The sequence below is a fragment of the Salvia splendens genome, chromosome 15, assembly GCF_004379255.2.
Source record: "Salvia splendens isolate huo1 chromosome 15, SspV2, whole genome shotgun sequence".
Classification (NCBI taxonomy): Eukaryota; Viridiplantae; Streptophyta; class Magnoliopsida; order Lamiales; family Lamiaceae; genus Salvia; species Salvia splendens.
Window position 1 is genome coordinate 11,750,710 of NC_056046.1, and position 17,805 is coordinate 11,768,514.

Below are 17,805 nucleotides of genomic sequence, written 5' to 3' on the forward strand. Positions count from 1 at the left end.
TATGTGAGAGGGATGGCCCGAACCATCTCTCCACAAGCCCAATTGGAGCGATGCCTATCGCAATCTATCTTTTCTCCTTATTATACTGATGTTATTGAGCCTAATGATGATTTATTGAATTTTGTAGGAGCTCTTAACTCGGCTGAGGAAGTCCCAAAATTTCGACAGAAATTCCAGCCATTAAGGGATCCGAATGAGGAGGAGAAGAAAGAGGAGAATAAAGAGGAGCTTAAGCCGTTGCCTTCACACCTTAAGTATGCATTTCTCGGGGAGAATGCTACTTATCCGGTAATTGTATCATCCTCACTCAATACTAATGAACTTGATAAATTGCTGAGAGTGCTTAGGAAGCATAGGGGTGCAATTGGGTGGTCTATCTCGGACCTTAAGGGGATAAGTCCTACGGTTTGTATGCATAGAATTCTCCTAGAAGAGGGGTTTAAACCCAAAGCTCAAAACCAAAGGAGACTTAACCCCATAATGCAAGATGTTGTTAGGAAAGAGGTGTTGAAGTGGTTAGATGCCGGGATTGTCTATGCTATATCGGACAGTGGTTGGGTAAGTCCTACCCAAGTGGTAGCTAAGAAGGGGGGAATGACAGTAGTGAAAGGGTGAGATGATGAAATGATAGCCACTAGGTTGGTGACCGGGTGGAGAGTATGCATAGATTATAGAGCCCTCAATGCTGCGACTAGGAAAGACCATTTTCCCCTCCCATTCATCGACCAGATGCTAGATAGGTTGGCGGGGTACGAGTATTATTGCTTCCTAGATGGCTACTCCGGATATAACCAGATCTTAATTGCCCCAGAGGATCAGTATAAATCTGCTTTTATTTGTCCTTATGGTATATATGCTTTCAGGAGAATGTCATTTGGCCTTTGCAATGCCCCCGCCACCTTTCAGAGGTGTATGATGTCCATCTTTCACGACATGGTAGAAGATATTATGGAAGTATTTATGGACGACTTCTCCGTCTATGGTAGCTCCTTTGATCATTGTTTAGAAAATCTAACCCGTGTTTTGCAGAGGTGTGAAGAAACAAACCTGGTGCTCAACTGGGAGAAGTGTCATTTTATGGTGAGAGATGGTATTGTGCTTGGGCACAAGATCTTTGCAGGAGGACTAGAGGTGGACAGGGCCAAGATTGTGGCGATTGAGCAGTTGCCACCACCATCTAATGAGAAAGCTGTGAGGAGTTTCCTTGGACACGCTGGGTTCTACAGGCGTTTTATTAAGGATTTTTCTAAGATAGCAAGGCCTTTATGTCATTTACTTGCTAAGGATGTAAAGTTCGAATTTTCTCTTGAATGTGTGCAGGCATTCGAGACATTGAAGAAGGCGCTTGTGAGTGCACCTGTGCTCATCTCACCGGATTGGTCACAACCGTTCGAGATAATGTGTGATGCTAGTGATATAGCCGTGGGATCGGCTTTGGGGCAAAAAAGAGACAAGCTATTCAGGGTGATCTACTATGCAAGCCGGACACTGGATCCGGCACAGGCAAATTATACTACTACAGAAAAGGAGATGTTGGCGGTTGTATACTCGTTCGACAAGTTCCGTCCCTACCTCATCGGGGCGAAGACTATTGTGTTCACAGACCATGCCGCCATCCTCCACCTATTTGCCAAGGTGGATGCCAAGCCGAGGTTGATAAGATGGGTCTTGTTACTGCAGGAATTTGATTTAGAGATCCGGGACCGGAAGGGATGCGAGAATGTGGTGGCTGACCACTTATCAAGATTGGAGTACTGTTTTGAAGGTGAAAATCTGAAAGTGCCCATCAATGAAGAATTTCCCGATGAGCATCTTTTCTTTGCTCAAGGCTCATCTCCGTGGTACGCCGATATTGTGAACTTTTTGGTGGCAAGAGTCATTCCCGAAGAGTACAAGGCATATCAAAAGAAGAAGTTCTTCCACGACGTCAAGTTCTACTTTTGGGACGAGCCGTTCTTGTTTAGGCGATGTGCCGACATGGTGATAAGAAGATGCATTCCCAAAGATGAATGGGAACTTGTGATGAGGAAATGTCACTCTAGTCCTAGTGGAGGACATTTTGGAGCCAACCGAACGGCGATGAAAGTGCTTCAATGCGGTCTTTATTGGCCGAGTATCTATGGAGATTGTCAAACCTTTGTGCTTCATTGCAATGAATGTCAAAGGACCGGGGGAGTTTCAAAGAAGAAAGAGATGCCTTTGACTACTATTGTGGAGGTGGAGCTTTTTGATGTATGGGGGATCGACTTTATGGGTCCCTTTCCACCTTCATCCGGGCATCAATACATACTCTTGGCGATTGACTATGTCTCAAGGTGGGTAGAGGCTATCCCCACCCACGCCAACTCCTCCAAGGTCGTGATTAGCTTTGTGCAAAAGAACATCTTTACAAGATTCGGGGCTCCAAGAGCTTTGATTAGCGATGGGGGGTCCCATTTTAAGAATAGGTGGCTTGAGCTCGTGTTACAAAAATTTGGTGTCAAGCACCGAATTACTACCCCCTATCATCCACAAGCAAATGGTCAAACGGAGCTAGCTAATAGAGAGATAAAGGGGATACATGAGAAGACGGTGAATGCCAATAGGAAAGATTGGTCTATGAAGCTCGATGATGCTCTTTGGGCATATAGGACGGCGTACAAGACGCCGATTGGCATGTCACCATATCAATTGGTGTTTGGAAAATCTTGTCATGTTCCCGTGGAGTTGGAACATAAGTCTTATTGGGCGGTAAAGCAATTCAATGCCGACTACTACAAGGCGGGGAAGGAGAGACAACTCCACCTTAACCTTCTCGACGAATTTAGAAATGAGGCACTTGAGAACTCTTCCATCTACAAGGAGCGTCTGAAAAACTATCATGACAAGATGATCGAGAAGAGGGAGTTCTTCCCGGGAGATTCTGTGCTACTCTTCAATGCACGAATGAAGCTTTTCCCTGGAAAACTCAAGTCCAAGTGGTCCGGACAGTTCAAGGTGAAAACGGTGATGAAGAATGGAGCCATAGAGCTTCAAGGAGATGATGGAAGAATTTTCACGGCCAATGGCCAAAACTTGAAGATTTTCCACAGCTATGAGCAAAAGGAGGAGGTGTTCGTGCTCACCTTGGAACACTCTCAATAAGCTTGCAAAGCGTCGAGCATGCGACGATAAAAAGTTGCGCTATAGGGGAACTTTTATTGTTTTTGTGTGTGGTTGTGGTTTATTGTTTTTTTGCTTGTTTCCTTTTTGTTCCTTTTTTTTTCTTTGGTGTGCTTGTTTCCTCCTTCATCTAGTGTTGACTTTGTCTAACTCTTAGTAGTAGTGGCTTTGTCTTGGTATTTTGGAATTGAGACTCTTTGTGTTTGAGTTTGGTGCAGGGCTTAGAAAGGAAAAGATGCATAAGGCGGCAGAAACTGCCCAAAAACTTCCACCCGGCCGGGTGGAATATTAGTCATAAAATTAAACCCGGCCGGGTTCTGTTCGCACATCGCTTGAAGTCAGGAAGGGGTTTAAAAATGACACCCGGCCGGGTGAATTTTCAGTTCAAAAATTAGACCCGGCCGGGTAGGAGTGACGCGCCAGAGAAGGGTCTAAAAGTGCAACCCGGTCGGGTTAATATTCAGTTAAAAAATTCGACCCGGCCGGGTCCGTCTGCGCGAGCCCTGAATCTACTTAAGGTACGAATTTTTTTCCCCTCTTCCACAAACAGCCGCTCCAACCCTTGTCTCCCCCCAACAAATTGCTCAAAATTTTTCACCCTTCTCTCAATCCCACCCACAATCTTCTCCACCCATCTCTTTTACTTGTGACTTGGAAGAGTTTCACCGTTTAATTTGTGGATTTTGGTTAATAACACAAAGAGCACAAGAATTTCAACATTTTTCTCCTTCTAAACACTCAAGGTATGTTTTCTCCCTTCCACCCTCCTAGTTCATAGAATTATTGCTAGACACTGAGATGGGTTTTGAAGATTATGGAACATATGAGTTGAATTTGAGAAGTATGGTGCTTGAGATGTGAAATATGCCAATATGCTTGATTTGAGTTATAACTTGATAATGTGAGCTTTGGCGTAGGGATTGAGTCTATCTCCCTAATTCATGTTAAGTGTTTTATTTGAATTTTAGAAATTGAGTCTATCTTTCTAAAGTTCATCTTATTTGTTGCCCTATATGATTGAGATATCAATATAATTGAGATTGGAAATTGGTTTGTTGGGTGCTTGATGAAAGGTAAAGGGATCGAGTCTATCTCCCTAATTTTGATGTTATAGCTTTTGATCTTAGGAATTGAGTCTATCTTCCTAATTTCACCTTGTTTTTGTTTATACATATTTAATTGTGGACTAAAGTTTGGGGGAGTTGGCTCCTCGTTGTGGTTGATTTCAGGTACAATTTCAGATGGCCAACTTTGCTAACCCTCGGGCTTTGAATGTGACCTTAAGAAACAGAGATGAGAAGAACAGATGGGCAGCATTGGTACTTTTGGATAGTATGCCGTCCCGGTACCCGGTGGTTGACTTACTCACCGATATGGGCATTAAGGAATCTTGGGAAACGCTCAGGGAAGCGGGCCACCTTAACTTTCTATTTGCACACCGCGATGGATCTTACAAGGCCTTAACCTTGGAGTTCCTATCCACTCTCCAAGTGAATTACATCAACAGAGTATTGGTCTCCATCACTTTTCGCTTGGACAATGTCGCCCACACTCTCACTTTGGCGGAGTTCAACTCTATCTTTGAGCTACTCGATGACAATGAGGAAGGGTATACTGAAGAGCCTCAGGATTATGACAGGCACGAATTCTGGGGTCGCATTACATTAGATGAAGCTACGTCTAGCCAGGGCCCTACTTTTACCCCATTCCGTGCCAAAATCAACTCCATTCGGAACCCGGTGTTGAGGTACATGGCCAAGGCTTTGGTTTGTTTCCCGTTAGCACATAAGGAACTGGAAAGCATTTCCCAAGATATACTCTTCATGCTATGGGGCATGTTGGCCCATCGAAGGATCAATACTGGATACTATATGATCAAACATTTGGAGAGACATGCGAAGAAGAAAAGTGGGAAATTATGCTGTGGAGGTGTGATCACCCGCTTGGCCCTCCATTTTGAAGTTGACATAGAGGAGCGTCACCCAGATTCGGGGAGCATGTCAATCGATTGGGACATTCTGAAGAAATCAGGCATAATCACTGTGGACAGCAGGGGCGCCGGGTACTTTGTTATAGACCCGAAGACGTTCTTCAGATTCCCCTCCCCTCAGCTAACCGCGGTTGGAGGGTGGACCTATCAGGCCAACTGGAGGATGAACTCCGAGGATCATATGGCGAGAATAGCAAGTGACCCCCCACAAGGCGAAGGATTTACAGGTCAGCGGCCAATGCGTGTGGGCACACATCACTTCCCACGCCCAGAGATACCCGACGAGCCCCTACCCATTCAGGATGATGATCCTAACACGGAAGAAGATGAAGAGGAGGCCGAGCCCAGCAAGCCAAAGAGGAGACGTCCGGTTGGCCGACCATCTAGGGACAGCCAATTGGCGGAGATAGTTGACGGGATTCGAGGCATACATCTTGAACAACAACGGTTGAGGGATGAGAACCAAATCTGGAGGGCCCAGCAGGAGTCCCGACTAGATTCCTTTGGGGAGCGGATAGACCACCTACAAGCTCAAGGTGACGCTAGGTGGGCGGAGGAGCAGGCCTTCTACCGTGCTTACTACGCGAGATTTCCTCCACCTTCCGACTAGAGGTATCCCACCCCATCCACTTCTTTTCAAACTTATTCATTACTTCGTATTGAATAAGTTTGGGGGAGTCTGACGTGGATTGGTGGTGCTCCCCTTCCTTCCCCGCTATCTCTGTGGATGATTGTTGAACTCTTTTTGTGCTTTAAGTTTTTTTTATTTTGTTTTTCTTTTTGATTTGTGTACGTCTCTCCTGTGGGACTTGAATACGGGCATGTACTGATCGCATAATTATTCATACTATGAGGTGGTTATTTTGGGCGCTTATGACGATTTCTTGTGAAAATGGTGGGGATATGCGTTATTGGTTATGATTTGCTTTTGAGTGAATTGCTTGTTTGCTTGTTCAATGCCGATACCCAGTTAGATTTGAGCCGAACCTTTATTTCAGTGTGATATTATCAAAAACTTGTTGTTTCTAGAACTTGCTCCCGATCATATTAAGTCTACATAGTGAATGTGAGTTTAGGAGATGACGTTAGGCCATCCTTCTTAAGCCACGTTATATATCCAAATCTATGACCTTATTCAAAATATTTTTCCCTAGCTAGCCACTTTGAGCCTTTAAAGCCTTTTTCTTTGGAAGCTAAAACATAAAAAGGGGGGGGGGGAATATCCATACACTCTTGGTGAATTCTAATTTATATTTTGTGAAAAGAGTTGGAGAGATAAGGTAGAAGGAAAATTAGTGGGCTTACTTGTGAAAAGTGCATAATCATGATAATAGGTTGTGTATTAAAAAAAAAGAAAGGGGAAGAGAAAAGATGTTAGAAAAAAAATGGAGGTATAAGCTAGACGAAGTCTAGAGGGTCATTGGTTGGGTTCCTAAATAAAGGGGGACAGGATGGTAGGAAGAAGTTTGACACTAGTCGTACTTTTCTGAGATGCGTTTTGGGAATTGGTTGTTTATTGGTAGCAGTAAGTTGTGGGGTACTTGTGCTTCCTATTCTTTTAGTCACTTAAGCCAAAATATTCCCTACCGTCCAAAGAGCCACGTTACAACCTTAATAAAGTCCTCTCTGATCTCAAACTCACATTCACAATCTAGTAGAGGAGATGCTTGATTTTGAGCAAGCCTATGGTAAACACTATTTGTATTTTGATTTGAGAGATTATTATTGAATTCCTATACACTTGAGAGTGAGTGAGACATAAAATATATATATATATATATATATATATATATATATATATATATAGGGTTTTGATCTATGCAAAACTAGATTTAAATACAGAAACGCAGAACAATATCATAATTAGGTCACTTTTAGGTCATAATTAGGTAATTTTTAGGTAATGCTAACAAAGCATGACCTAAAACGATCTTAGCATGACATTAAACCCAAATATTATAATATGACCTAAAATTGTTTAATTATGACCTTCCGTGTTTTTGGTTAATTATTGACCATTAGATCATCTAATCCTAGGGCCAAGATTTGGTCTGCATTTCTGGATTTAAACACATACTTATTTTGATCATATCCCTATATATATATATATATATATATATATATATATATATATATATATATATATATATATATATATATATATATATAGTGCCATTATTCACAAATCCACTCTTAAAGACCGAACCACCGAACCATACCAAATTAGGGTTTTTAGATCTAGTTTTTTATGGATGAGAGGCACAAATTTATCAATTATTTTCGCCTTCATCACGAGCCTATTTTAATTCATCCGAAGGTAAATAAGTTATACTAACATGTTACGAAGATTTAACTTCATTCCAGTATGTTTTTACTTCATTCCAGTATGTTTTTACTTCATTCCAGTAGATTTTTACTTCATTCCAGTAGGATTATTACTTCATTCCAGTACGTAAATGCGGTTTCACCGTCGCGTGCCGTTCTTTCTCTCTACAATATCTATCACCACCGCCACAACGCTGATATGGTGTAATAAACACATGGAATGATGTAATAAATTATTGGAATGAAGTACGTGTAGAAGCATTTGAAGTCCTACTGGAATGAAGTAAAAACCTTATCCAATGAAGCAATAACGTTTCTGAATGAAGTAATAAGCGCACTTGAATAAATTGCATTTTTTTAATGTAAATAAAGTAAAAACTATGATCAATGAATTCAAATGAAACATATGTTGAACCATTTTAAAACCTACTGGAATAAAGTAAAAACATATTGTAGTTTCAAGGTATTACGTACGGAATGAAGTAATAAACCTATACAATGAAGTAAAATGGGCTTGTAATGAAGACTGAAAAATTTACACAACAACACATCTCATCAAAAAAACTAGATCTAATGGCCCAGATTTGGTCTCTGGTTCGGTCTTTAAAATTGGTTCGACATTGATCACAACTCTATATATATATATATATATATATATATATATATATATATATATATTACACTTCGTAAACCTGCGAGGGCATTGAGACCAAGTGATACACGAGCCAGTAGCTCAAGGTAATGTTTGATTGATTTTGCAGGATTCCATGCCGTTGTTTTAAATATGAATCTGAAGCAAAGCCCAATTTCACCTTTTGTATGAGTTTATTCTTTTTGCGATATTCTTCTTGATTATTTGAGGACAAATAAGGTCTTAAGTTTGGGGGAGTTGACGAACTCATATTTTCATAGGTGTAATTGGTATGTTGAAGTGCTAAATGTCAATTTTATCACTCGAAATTGACTTCATCTAACCGATTATTATACCTTTGGAGTTCTATGTGTTTTGTTGAGTGTTCTAGGAAAGATAGCTGAAAAGAGGAGAAAATGGAGCATAAAGTGTTCAGAGGCAGCAGGGGCACGAAAAGAAGGACCCGGCCGGGTGGATTTACAGTGCAATAATCCGACCCGGCCGGGTAGAGCCAGAGTCAGCAACGGTCCTAAAAGGGGGACCCGGCCGGGTGGATTTCCTGTGTAATAATCCGACCCGGCCGGGTAGAGCCAGAGGTAAGCAATGAGTCTAAAAGGGAGACCCGGCCGGGTGAATTTATTGTGTAATAATTCTACCCGGTCGGGTACTATAGTCTGACGCGTCTGAGAGCTGAAAACGCGATTTTTTGAAAGGAATAAAAGAGAGAGAAAGCCTAGGGTTCGTGATATTCTACACCTACCGCCTTCTACATTCACACACACCCCAAGAACACTTTGGAGAGAGAGATTTGAAGATTGAAGAGTCCACATCGGAAGATTGAAGCTTCATTCCATAAATCGATCTAACAGGAGTACTTAGTATCTTTATTTCATTTTTTTGTTGAATTCCTATGTGTTGAACATGGTTTTTGTCATGAACATGAGTAGCTAAACATCTCTTGTAGAATTCTTGGTGATGATGCACTAATTTCATAAGTTTTTATCCGATTGATTTTGTTCTTGCCTTGCTCTTGTAGTTATTTGATTATTCTTGGGTTTATTCCTTTCAATTGCTTGATCACCACTTGATTGTGTATGATTAATTAGATTAATCGGGAGATGAAATAGTTAATCCGGAAAGAAGAATAACTCACACCTTAATACAATAGAACTCGGGAGAGTTGAGGTTTTGAGTGAGGTCATTAACCTAATCAAATTTTTGGGAGTTAGAGGTTTTAGGATTAGAAGGGGACTTCAATTCTAGCATCTAATCTACAGGTTTCTCACCTCGGGAGGGGGTTTAATCTATAATCGTGGTTGACTTAGTAACTCTAGAGACACCAAAAGGTAAGGCGAATCAATTGGATAAGAGCTTGGAATTGTGCATCGGATCCTTGAGTTCTACAATTTCTCCATATTATCTTTCATATCATTATCACACCGTGTTTTCTTGTTCTTAATTGTTACTTGCCTATTATGTGCTTTTAGTAGTTGTTAGAACAAACCAACCCGCACTTGATTGTCTAGATAGTCGTTGATCTTTGTTCGTGGTAGTTAAGTTGATACAAAATTGTCTCTGTGGGATACGATACTCTTGCTTACTGATTGCTACACTAGCCCCGTACACTTGCGGGTATTACTTGTGTTAAAATAAGTCGAGTCAATACACACCCGAGAACTCCATAGTGGCATTTCGAAAACCTTTGAATAATTTAAATAAACTCATGCTTTGTTCCCGACAAGAAGATGTTAGATATAAATCATCAACAGGGTAAGTTCTATAAAAATCAACTAAATATTCTATATGCTCTAATGTAGATTGCAACATGTCATATGTAGAGTTCCATCTAGTAGACACGTCTAAAGTAAACTTTGTGTACCTTATTTTCTTCGAGTGGCAATACTTCTTCCACGCCTTGCCAATTTGAGGCTTCCAGTGGATCAAGGATACAGTTGTAGTAATAGGTTGAATATGTCTTTGCCATAAAGACAAAGCATCTTGTACACATAAGTTTAAAATATGACAAATACATCGTTGATGAAAATACTTACCACTTATCACCGGGGAGCAAGCCGCAATTAAATCGGATATACTTGCGGTGTTGGCGGTTGCGTTATCAAAACCAACCGAAAATATCTTGTTGCATAACTCATACTCATTCAAAACTTGAATAATTGAAGAAGCAATTGCTTGTGCGGTGTGTGAGAAAGGAAATTGTCTAAAACCAATCAAACGTTTATTTAAAGACCAACTATTGTCTATAAAATGACAAGAAATACCCATGTAAGAATTTCGTTGGAAAGAATCCGTCCACACATCGGAGCAAATATTAACTTTGTGCCCCAAGGTGGATAGAAACTTTGCAATTTCCATTTTTTTTTATCAAAATACTGCCGGTTGTTAGATCTTTGAGCAGTAGAGGGGGGAATTCTTTTTGCAGCAACATTAAAAGCTTGTTGCATAGTCATTTCATATTTTCTGTCATTAAAAAAATTGAACGGCAAATGTTTCATTGCCGTCCATCTTACCATAGTATCGGTAACATTTTTGGGGTCATATTTAAATAGAGGCGTACCTGTTTGAGACGATGAGCCGGAAGGGAAGTTGATTTGGCTTTGGGACTTAGTATGCCCATATTCCACGGGGTGTTTTGTCTTCAAATGGCGATGGAGAGTACCATATCCACCACTGACTCCAAATGGATAGACTTTATCGCAATAATTGCAATATGCTTTGAACTCACCTGTCTCCACGGTAGTGGTCGGATCATTAGGATTTGAAATTACAACCGGTACCTTCTTGTAATGTTTGGTGAAGATATCGGATTTCAACTTGGGATGCATCTTCTTCTTTTGTCGTCCTGCGGAAGGAGGAGGAGCATCGGCCTCCTCATCATCATTTTCGCCTGCGTCGCCGGTGCTAGAAGGGGGAAATTGATGCGATCCATCATCGCCTTCGTCCGATGATAGATTCACATCGTACTCGAACCGCGAAGCCGAATGTGAATGCCCCCCTTGTTGGTCGTCGTCGCCGAGGGCAAGTAACAAGGCCGCATTTCGATCTTCTTCCTCTTACGAGAATTATACGACTAAGTAAAAATACTAACATAAAAGTAAAACACATAGTCCATAGACACATATTTAATATAAATGAAATTAATACTAACATATAGAGAAATTTAATATAAATGAAATTAATACTAACATAATTGTAAACTTCTAACATATAACATATTAAAACTTATAACATATTAAAACTTACTAACATATAACATATAACATAAAACATATAAAACATATTTAATACAAACGAATTTATTACTAACATATAAATAAAACACATTAAAACATAGAATACTAACATAATTGTAAAACATATTAAAACTTATAACATATTAAAACTTACTAACATATAACATATTAAAACATATTAAAACTTATAACATATTAAAACTTACTAACATATTAAAACTTACTAACATATAATATATTAAAACATATTAAAACTTATAACATATTAAAACTTACTAACATATTAAAACTTACTAACATATTAAAACTTAAAACATATTAAAACTTACTAACATCTTAAAACTTACTAACATATTAAAACTTATAACATATAACATAAAACATATTAAAACTTAGAAGTTTAGAACTTACTTGTACTCGAAGAGCGGCTCGCCTTCCCACCTCCTCCGCAACTTGTGCTCTAGTAGGGGCACGAAGACGACGAGAGTCACTTTGATCTTGGGCAATTCCTTTGCCCCGATCACCACCACGACGAGATGAAGATATGATATTATGGAAATTGGAAGTAGAGAATAGAGAGTAGTGTTTGTGTGAATATGATAACGTGAACAAGAACAACGTGAGTAAATTATGAGCGCAAATAACGTAAACAACTTGAGAGAATGAGGATGGAGAATAGAGAAATTGAGATTGAGAGAGAAATTCTTATTAACACAAGAATGGGGTAAGTAGAAATGAAGAGTAGGGGGTATTTATAGGGGAAAATTGTGATTAAAAAAAATAAAAAAAAATCAAATTTTCAAAAATCACGGCGAAACCGCCGGTTTACCGCCGGTTTTCGGTGGAACCGGCGGTTTTGAGGACCGTTTGAAATTTTAAATTTTGAAAAATGCGGCGGGAAACCGGCGGTTTTGTCGCCGGAACCGCCGGTTTTATCGGTGGAACCGGCGGTTTCCGTCCACGGTTTTAGTCAAAATCGGCGGCCGCGGGAGTGGTTTCTGAAAAGGCTAGGGAGTAGGCCTGAAATTGTGTCGGAAACCGCCGAACCGGCGGTTCCGAATCGCCGGTTACGGTTCGCCAAAAATTGGAACCTGAACCGGCCCGTCAGAACCGGCGGTTCCGGTGCCGGTTCGAACCGCCGACGACGCCGGTTAGAATTTCATATTTTTTAGTTTCCCTTGTTGCTAGCTATGGAGGATGATGAGAATAATATATTCTCCGATTCCCAAAACTTCAACCCTTCCCAAGACTTCAACCCTTCCCAAAATGTTAACCCTTCTCAAGATTATTTCTCTAGCTTTGATGATTTTCCGAATTCTGAGCAATTTCAAAGCTCTGCTAAACGATTTGGTAGAGCATATATGGGCAAAAATTTGGTATTAATTATGTATTTTCAATTTCGTATTTGAATGAATGTAATTTATGTTTTTTATTTATTTGTTTTTATAATTTTTAGTTTGTCATTTATTACGTTTTTCGATAAATTTACAATAATAAGTATTTCATGTAATAATAATAGTATTAAAAATAATGTAAAAATAACAATATAATAGTGTGGTTGGGTGGTCATTTTTCGAGATAAGAGATTCAATTCGCTTACCTTTCGAAATATGGGTCTGAGACATGCGAATTTTTCGGGATAAGAGTTTTACACCTTTTTATATTTATTCTCTTCATTTTTCTTATTATTTCCCTTCCAATAATTATAGATTTACTAAACTATCCTTTAACCCATCTCTCAAAAATTTCATTTTATCTCCCTCCAAACGATTTGCGCACTCCGCCTCCGCCTCCACCTCCACCTCCACCCTCCACTTCGCCACCGGAGGGTAACTGATGCATAAACAAATCCTAGCAACAGTTGTTCAAAGTGAACGAGAGAGATAATTAGTCATCTGCTTGCCAGACCTGGAGGAAGTAGCGACCATCTGTCCAAAGAGCTGCTTTATCTTTTATGACAACAGCAGTGGCTGCACTACTAGTAAAACCTGATATGTATGTTCTCCTTGTTAGGATCGTCGACTGCAACATTAGTTTGATATTGTCCGCTTTGAGTCAAGCCCGCACGGATTTATTTTTGGGTCACTCCCAAAAGGCCTCAAACTAATTGGGGTTGGACAGGAATTATATACACATTCCAACTTCCCACCCTCATCCGATGTGGGATGGGTTTGTACCCCAACAAACCTCCCCTCAAACCGAGACCACATCGGGAACGCAGTCGACACGAACATGGGTAGTTCCAGCCCTGGCCCCTGGGGTCATCCTGGGCCCGACTCTAACCCGAGTCCTTCAGGGCCCGACCCTAACCGGGGCTCATCCAGGCACAACCCATAGCCACCTGGGCTCTGATACCATTTGTTAGGATCGTCGACTGCAACATTAGTTTGATATTGTCCGCTTTGGGTCAAGCCCGCACGGATTTGTTTTTGGGTCACTCCCAAAAGGCCTCAAACTAATTGGGGTTGGACAGGAATTATATACACATTCCAACTTCCCACCCTCATCCGATGTGGGATGGGTTTGTACCCCAACAAACCTCTTTTTAGGATCGTCGACTGCAACATTAGTTTGATATTGTCCGCTTTGGGTCTAGCCCGCACGGATTTGTTTTTGGGTCACTCCCAAAAGGCCTCAAACTAATTGGGGTTGGACATGAATTATATACACCTTCCAACTTCTCTCACTCATCCGATGTGGGACGGGTTTGTAACCCAACAAACCTCCCCTCAAACCGAGACCACATCGGGAACGCAGTTGACACGAACATGGGTTGTTCCAGCCCTGGCCCCTGGGTCATCCTGGGCCCGACTCTAACCCGAGTCCTTCAGGGCCCGACCCTAACCGGGGCTCATCTAGGCACAACCCATAGCTACCTGGGCTCTGATACCACTTGTTAGGATCGTCGACTGCAACATTAGTTTGATATTGTCCGCTTTGGGTCAAGCCCGCACGGATTTGTTTTTGGGTCTCTCCCAAAAGGCCTCAAACTAATTGGGGTTGGACAGGAATTATATACACCTTCCAACTTCCCTCACTCATCTGATGTGGGACGGGTTTGTAACCCAACACTCCTTGTATAACACTCAGCAATAAATTCACTCTGAAATTGGACACGACGCTAGTAAGATGTTGAAACTTCAACCACAATGTTTAATGAAAATTCACTCTGAATTGGACAAGACGCTAGTATATTGTGGGGAACAGTGCTTAGGGAGCTAGGCACATTCCGGATCGTGCCAAGCTCCCTAAGGTGTGGAGGTGGCGGCGAAGTGGAGGGTGGAGGTGGAGGTGGAGGCAGAGGCTGAGTGCGCAAATCGTTTGGAGAGAGGTAAAATGAAATTTTTGAGAGATGAGTTAAAGGATAGTTTAGTAAATCTATAATTATTGGAAGGGAAATAATAAGAAAAATGAAGAGAATGAATATAAAAAGGTGTAAAACCCTTATTCCGAAAAATTCGCATGTCTCGGACCCATATTTCAAAAAATAAGCTAATTGAATCCCTTATCTCGAAAGGTCAGCGAATTTAAACCCATATTCCGAAATTTCTCAAAATCCACAGGCAGGTCAGCAAAAGGAGAGATGAAGTTATTGTTTGTTTTGAAAATGGAATTTGATTATGTGGGAATTGTCAAGTCATATGGCAGTATTTCAGGGCATTCCGCAGAGGTTATATAGTCAATGGTAGTAGTGCCAGTGAGGATTGAGGTATGGAGGAGGGATCAGGTGAGGCTCGGGCATGGTCGATAAGCTTGCTGCTGCTAACCATAAGTCTTGCCGTTAATGCTGATAGACGCTCTCTGCTCGCTAATGGCCTCGCCGCTACTCCCCCTATGGGGTAACCTAACCTCTCCCTCTCTATCAAATACAGTATAAATATACATACTCTTCTTGTTATTGCTCTAGCTCTTTATTTTTTTCTATGTCGATCTATCACAATTCGGTATCTGCCCTCTCTTTTTCGATCACTATTCTTCATTTATTTTGCTCCTCTTTGTGGATTTGTTTGGTCAACCTTATCTTATACTGTTTGGATCTTTTATCTATAATGCAATTTTTAATTGATTAATCTTTTCCAGGTGGAATAGTTGGAACCATTTCAACTGTTTTATTGATGAGAAAATGATTAGACAAACTGGTATGCAACTGTTCTCTAACACTAATGTAATGTATCTGTTCTCATCTTTCCTACTAATTGAGTGAGATTTCTGTGTTTATTAGCTGATGCTCTTGTCTCAACTGGCCTTGCGGATCTTGGATATAAATTTGTTAACATCGGTAGGTGTTAAAGTTTAGAGTTCTATACTTCTCAATCATCTGATTCTGAAACTTTCTGCAGATGACTGCTGGGCTGAAATCTCCCGAGACGAAAAGGTTCACAACTTCTGCAGTGTTTTCTACTGATTTGAGCTACTAATATTTATGATAATGGCTGTCTGTGGCTTCTTGGTTTACTAAATGGGAATTGTGTGTTCAGGGCAGACTAGTGCCTAAGAATTCCACATTTCCTTCTGGTATTAAGGCTTTGGCCGACTACGTCCATAGCAAGGGACTTAAGTTGGGAATATACTCTGATGCTGGGTAATTTTGATTCTTCAATTGATGTGTGTGTATGTGTGAATATATGAGTGCAACTGATGCAAATGCATAACATTCCCTGCAGCTATTTCACTTGTAGCAACAAAATGCCTGGTTCACTCGGACACGAGGAGCAGGATGCAAACACCTTTGCTTCATGGGTAAACAATACGATTTTTGATTGTTGTGTCATTGCAATTTCTATGTCTCATTTCACTAGTGTTCTCGTATAATTAGCCTAAAAATTACTGGACTAGTGGAACGTTTAGTTCTTTCAGTTTCTTGCCCAAGACAGAAATGTAAGTAAATTTCCTAATTCCTGCAGGGCATAGACTATCTGAAGTACGATAACTGTAACAACGACGGATCAAAGCCAATAGTCAGGTAACAAAAGCACTGCATACATAGCTGATTCTCATTGTCAGAGTTATTTTACTTCCTTGCTGAATGTGATTCTCCTTGTTTAGATATCCAGTCATGACAAGAGCTCTCATGAACGCTGGCCTCCCTATCTTCTTTTCGCTGTGTGAATGGTATCTTTCTTGTATCTCTTCTACCTTTTCAATGCCTCCCATATCACTTCTGTTTCCTTAAAGCTTATGATTCTCCTATCACTGAATAGGGGAGATATGCTCCCAGCCTTGTGGGGTGCAAACGTAGGAAACAGTTGGAGAACCACAAACGACATTTCTGATAATTGGGATAGGTATAATTGTCTCTTTTATGTTGTTTGAGACTTGAATGCTTTGCACTTTCAAGATTGTTCTTTACATGTTCTGATTCTCCTACAGCATGGTTTCTCGAGCAGACCAGAACGAGGTCTATGCAGAATATGCCAGACCAGGTGGCTGGAACGGTATGTACACTATTCACGGCCTATATAAACTAGAGATAGATGACCTAATTTGTGACAATCAAGAAAAATGATGTCTGCTTGAAAATGGATTTGTTGTCTACAGACCCTGATATGCTTGAGGTTGGCAATGGAGGAATGACCAAAGATGAGTACATAGTCCATTTCAGTTTATGGGCGATTTCCAAGGTATTTTTACTCTACCAAAGACAAGTTTTTTTCTCCGTGGCCATATTCATACCGATGTACCACGCTTGATCCTTCATTCGCAGGCTCCACTTCTTATTGGTTGTGATGTGAGAAATGTGACTAAAGAAACAATGGAAATCATAGCAAATAAGGAGGTGATCGACGTTAACCAAGGTAACCAAAAACCACCAACATAATTCACAACCCTCAGTTGGCCTAGTTCGCTTAGAGTTTGTGGTGCCATTATTTGCAGATAAGCTAGGTGTTCAAGCGAAGAAGGTCCGAATGGAGGGAGATCTCGAGGTAAATTCTTGCTTACATAGAGTGACGAGCGACGTGTTTGGAAACTTGTAAAACATAGTAAATTGTTGTTGGGTTTGTTCCATAGGTGTGGGCAGGGCCTCTTTCTGGGTACAGAGTAGCAGTGGTGTTGCTCAACCGGGGGGCATGGCGTACGGTGATGACTGCTCGTTGGGACAATATCGGCATCCCTCTGAGTAGCACTGTGGTGGCAAGAGACCTGTGGCAGCACAAGACATTGAAGCAAAGATTTGTGGATATGTTGACGGCAACAGTGGATTCTCATTCATGCAAGATGTACATACTCAAGCCTATATTTTGAGGGATATCTTGAACAATATGCCATTTGGGTGTGAGCTGCTTTGAATAAGGGCTTCCCACAAACATTTGTATGGAACAAATTATTGCTAATTAATTTCGCGTGTTGTTGGGATTGAGGGATCACTATCATTGCTTAAATGGATGCCAAGAACATTCCAAATAACCACAAGTTAATTATGATTTCTACAAAACTATAAATGGGATTATTGTATCCACTTTATGCTG

The 17,805-nt window shown here is 40.7% G+C and overlaps 1 protein-coding gene across 1 annotated transcript; it reads left to right on the forward strand.

The window, feature by feature from the left end:
- Positions 1-14,917: 14,917 nt before the first annotated feature.
- On the forward strand, positions 14,918-17,743 carry LOC121767652 (alpha-galactosidase 1-like). Its single transcript, XM_042163979.1, has 14 exons — positions 14,918-15,177; positions 15,419-15,477; positions 15,561-15,617; positions 15,679-15,713; positions 15,817-15,920; positions 16,003-16,078; positions 16,243-16,301; positions 16,385-16,450; positions 16,540-16,623; positions 16,709-16,773; positions 16,877-16,959; positions 17,043-17,133; positions 17,213-17,262; positions 17,348-17,743. The coding sequence occupies exons 1-14, from the start codon at positions 15,050-15,052 to the stop codon at positions 17,579-17,581; spliced, it is 1,191 nt and encodes a 396-aa protein (XP_042019913.1). The 5' UTR covers positions 14,918-15,049; the 3' UTR covers positions 17,582-17,743.
- Positions 17,744-17,805: the final 62 nt, after the last annotated feature.

Excerpts from the sequence above, each read along its gene's own strand:
- LOC121767652 (XM_042163979.1), top strand. The coding sequence starts at position 15,050 with ATGGAGGAGGGATCAGGTGAGGCTCGGGCATGGTCGATAAGCTTGCTG. Across the intron at positions 15,478-15,560 it reads GAAAATGATTAGACAAACTG|CTGATGCTCTTGTCTCAACT; the intron begins GTATGCAACTGT and ends TGTGTTTATTAG. Across the intron at positions 15,921-16,002 it reads GGAATATACTCTGATGCTGG|CTATTTCACTTGTAGCAACA; the intron begins GTAATTTTGATT and ends CATTCCCTGCAG.